At 70.9% G+C, this 4,329-nt stretch overlaps 1 protein-coding gene across 1 annotated transcript in view; it reads left to right on the top strand.

Moving 5' to 3' along the window:
• The first annotated feature begins 2,723 nt into the window (after positions 1-2,723).
• The window catches only part of HSPBP1 (HSPA (heat shock 70kDa) binding protein, cytoplasmic cochaperone 1), a 9,603-nt gene continuing 7,997 nt past the window's right edge, over positions 2,724-4,329 (top strand). The window contains exons 1-3 of the mRNA XM_012733553.1: positions 2,724-2,948; positions 3,273-3,858; positions 4,264-4,272. Of these exons, the coding sequence (XP_012589007.1) occupies positions 3,365-3,858; positions 4,264-4,272 (503 nt within the window). The 5' untranslated portion in view covers positions 2,724-2,948; positions 3,273-3,364. The remainder of the gene's footprint in view (positions 2,949-3,272; positions 3,859-4,263; positions 4,273-4,329) is intronic.

The following is a 4,329-nucleotide window of genomic DNA, read 5'->3' as shown; positions in this document are numbered from 1 at the left end:
CGCGCAGCGCCGGCGGAGCGGCGGAGCCGGGCTGCAGAGCCGGGAGAGGCCGCGAGCTGCGCAGGGGAAGCCGAGAAGGGCGCTGGGGACGGGGAGGGGCCCGCAGATGCCAGGAGGCCCGCGGGTGGACAGAATGGACACAGGAGATGCGCCCGGAGCGGGCGGGAGGCAGATGGGCAGGGTGGCCCGGGACTGGGAGGGCGCAGAGGTGCCGCGGGGAGAGGGGCCAGGGGACGTGGCAAAGCCACTCCAGGGGCAGCGGGGCCAGGGCCAGTGGGCTGGTGTGGCCCGACAGGGGCCGCGGTGGAGGGACACGGAGGGACAGAGGGGCTGCCAGGTGCTGGCTGGGAGAGATGGCCGCTCGGGGCAAGGGCACGCGGGAGGGGGGCAGGCAGAGGAGGGAGGAAGTTTGGGGCTGCCCACCCAGGACCCCCAGCCTCCTCAGCGCACCCAGCCTTTCCTGCCCCCTCCAGGGTCCCATAAGCGTGCACAGCCCCGCAGTGCCTATTTGCAACCCATCTCTATCCTAGTCTCCATTCGGGGGACTGGATGCTCCTAGAGAGAAGCTTCTGGAACTCCCTGAGGTCGCTATGTATGGTCTTAGGCCCCCGCATAGTCTCTGTGCCGACCACTGGGTCCCCCAGCTCTCCCTGTGGGCCCCACGTCATCAGCCGTAAGTCCCCACTACAGCGATCACAGGTCTGTGTCCAGCCCGCCGGAGCCCCCAGGGTCTGCGCTCTCCTAGTCCTCCAGGGCTCCCCTGTTTTGGATGTCCAGAAGTGCCCGGCAGCCCCCATTTAATCTCGGAGTCCCCATAAACCGCACCCACAGCCTTTAGTCTCTTCGTTCCAGAAGCCTTTGCCGGATGCCCAGCTGGAGCCCGCCTCTGCTGCAAGGGCCCAGGTCCAGCCCCGCCCGGCGGAGGCCCCCTCCCTGGGAGGCGATCCGATCAGCAGGCCGAGTGGGGGGTCAGGTAGTGGGGGCCGGGGCTAACGAGGAGACCGTCGCCGGTTTCCTGGGTGGGCGTGACTGTAGAGGGTCCAGGAGACGCCACCCACCAGACCAGAGGCCATCGATGGAGGTGCTGGTCCGAGCATGTGGCTACAGTGCAGAGAGCCCTCGGACAGAGGCAGCAGGCTGTACAGAGGCTGGCAGGAGCAGGGCCAGCGCCTGTGGGGCACTGAAGGGGCCGGGGAGGCTGCACGGGGCGAGGCCGGGGGAGCGGGGAGGCGCCTGCTCCGACGCCGGCCGTCCGGCCTGGCTCGCGCCTGGTACCTGCGGCCGCTGTCTGGCTGTGCCTTCGGCCCCCGTGTCTCCGTGTGGACAGGTTCGAGCACTGCGGCTTGCGTGGCCGTCGTGGCAGAGGCCGAGCCGGTTAGAGGGTGCATGGCCGGTTTTGCCCCTGGCACCGTCACGCCTGCTGTGCTCAGGTCCCGGCACGTTCCCCGGGCCCAGGGCCCCGGCCACGCTGGCTGGGGCCGCACGGTCCACCCCACTCAGATGCGTTTCTGGCTGCAGCTTCTGCTGTCACACAAACACAGCCCTGCACATGGGGCCAGCCCTAGGGGCTGGGCGCTGCGGGGTCTGGACACCCCGGCCCTGTGGCTGCGAAGCGGTGGTGTGGCTGAGTGGGGGAGGGGCAGGCTATTCACACCTGGACTTTTGGCCCCGCACCCTGGCGGTGTCCAGGGTCAGCTGTGCTATCTGTTACGGGTGTGGCGTGGACTCACATGCGGCTGGGGCGGACGTGACCTGGTGTGCAGCGTGCAGGGACGGGTCCACATTCCCAGGCCTGTGTGTGACCTCACGCGGCTGTGGCCGAAGGGGCTGGGGTGAGGAGACACCGCCCGTAGCCCTCACACCCGAAAGGCAACCCCAGGGTCTCTGTGGAGGCAGGGAGCGGGGTCCTTGTGAGAGGCGGGGAGACAAAAGCAGACTGGCCACGGCCTGACCGAGTGAGTGGTGAGTGGTGGGGTGTGGGCCCCTCTGGGGACTGGAGAAGGCAGAGATGGGGCCCGCCCTGGGGCCCCCAGCATCACAGCCCTGGTGACACTTTCTTTTTAGCTCCCACAGCCCACGTTGGGCTCCAGCGTCACAGCGGTGCGAATAAACCTGTTGTAAGCTACCACCGGCGCGTCGCTTGCTAAGGGCAGCAACAGGCAGTACAAGAAGGCAACCCGGGCGGCACCCGGCCACCCCATCTTGGCCCTCTGTGCACCGCCTGCCTGGCCTAGGCCGAATGGGGGGGTGCGGGGTGGGGGCTGGTGGTGAAGACTGGGATGGGGGCTCAGGCCGCTGGTGGGCAGGGCCAGCGGCCTCCAGCTAGGGGTGCGGGCAGCTGATGGCCCCAGCGAGGGACCGGGCACAGGCACTGGAGGCGGCGGGCTTGAGGCGGCACCCGCGCGTAGTGCTCCGGGGGTGGGCGCCTGCGAGCCAGGGCCAGACCCCAGAAACGCACGGGTGTGCGCGCGACGTGGGCGGGGCCTAGCGGGGAGCGGCCGGCGCACCCGACGGGCGGGGTCCGGGAGGGGCGGGGCTTGGCGGGGCGGGGGCGGAGCCCCAGGCGGCTTGGGCGGGGCCGAGCTCGGAACCACGAGGCGGGGTGGACAGGCCTGGATGATGGATGTCGGTGGCATCCAACCGAGGAGGGGCCAGGCCCGGGAGGGGCGTGGCCTCCACGCGGGGGTGGGGCCCTCCAGGGGCGGGCCGTCGGGGCGGGGCTCAGGGAGCAAGGGCCTGGGCGGAGCTCCCCAGTGAGGCGAGGCCGAGCGCCGCGTCGGGCAGGGCGGGAAGGGATTAAGTGGAGGACCAGCGCCCTGAGGCGGGGGAGGGGCGCCGGGAGCTTCCGGGAGAGGCCTGCGCATTTCCGGGCAAGATGGCGGCGCCCAGTAGAGTCAGGTGCGGGCGACTCTGTCTTTACTAGCGGCGGCGACTCGAGGCCCTCGGAGGTGAGATCCGTCGCGCTCTGGCTGCCGCCTTCGGAGAGGAGGAGGACACTTGTTCTCGAGGAGAACAAGGGGCGGGCTCGTTGCTGTGGAGGCGGGCGGTGGCGTTGCTAAGAGACGGCAACGCAAGCAGCTGCGGGGAGGGGGTTTGCTCGGTTGCTAGGGAGAGTGGGTGGGGCCTGTTGCGGGGGGAGGGGCTCTCGGCGGGGGACGGGACCCGTCGGACCCCCGGGCGCGGAGGGGCTGCGCCGGGGCGGGGCGGGCCGCGCGGCTCGGGGTCATGGGGGGCGCCGGGGTCGAGCCGAACCGCAGCACACGCTCCCGCAGACCGCTGCAGCCGGCCGCTCGGGACGCCAGAGCCCCCTCTGCGGCGGCCACCGTCCACTCCCAATCGCCCTTCCCTGCTTCGCGAACCACCCATGGCGGACAAAGGCCCGGGGGGCAGCCGCCTGCCCCTGGCGCTGCCCGCAGCCCCCCAGGGCTCCTCGTCTGGCGGCGGCGGCGCCTCCACCGGGGGCTCCGGCCACCCCCCGCCCCCGCGCAACCTCCAAGGCCTGCTGCAGATGGCCATCACCGCGGGCTCTGAGGAACCAGACCCCCCTCCGGAACCCATGAGCGAGGAGGTGAGCGCGGGCCGCCAGCTGCGGCGAGGCCGCGGGGCAGAGGTGGCTGGGAAGGGGCCGTGGCCGCTGCAGCTGGGGCTTGCGGGTGCGGCAGAGGGCCGACTCCATGGGGAGGCTTCCAGGCTGTGTTGTGCGAGAGGGGGTGCAGGTCACGTCCCGCAGGCTCCAGCGCTGTGGCAGGAAGGGCGAGGACCTCGCAGGCCAGGACACACCTGGCTCCAGCCGCCTCCTGGCTGTGTGACCTTGGGTGGCCACGCACCACACCGCTCTGGGCTGCAAGCTAGTCCTTAGCGAGAGGACCACGGCTGCTCTCCGCAGAGTACCCTGGGTCCCAGCCCCACCCAGCCTCCACGCACCCTCTGGGCCCGCTGCTCAGGTGGCTTCAGGCTGTCCTGGCCCGTGACCTTGGCCGAGGCCCCTCGGGCTCGCTGCGAGCTTAGCAGCACACAGCACTATCTGATGTCGAGTTTGTGGCCAAGACCACGCAGCCGCTGAGGGGAGCCAGGCCCAGAGCCGCGCCCTGCCCACATTTACCAGCCCAGTGGCGTCAGGGCCTCCGTCTGAGCGCTTTGCTCGGGGCCGGGCACACAGGAAAGCCTCCACGCGCCTCTGGTGTGACCTGATGTGGTGTCACCGCACCTCCTGGGCCTCGAGAATGGCAGCCTCCTGGTTTTCACCCGACTCTGCCCTGTCAGTGACAGCCGGTGCGAGGCGCTGCGGGCGCCTGGGGGGCGCAGAGCAGTGACGCTGCCCAGCAGCCC

Source organism: Condylura cristata, unplaced genomic scaffold (genome assembly GCF_000260355.1).
Source record: "Condylura cristata isolate star-nosed mole 26May11 unplaced genomic scaffold, ConCri1.0 scaffold00041, whole genome shotgun sequence".
Classification (NCBI taxonomy): domain Eukaryota; kingdom Metazoa; phylum Chordata; class Mammalia; order Eulipotyphla; family Talpidae; genus Condylura; species Condylura cristata.
The sequence above is the reverse complement of the archived record's forward strand: the minus strand, read 5'-3'. Positions and strand labels throughout refer to the sequence as shown.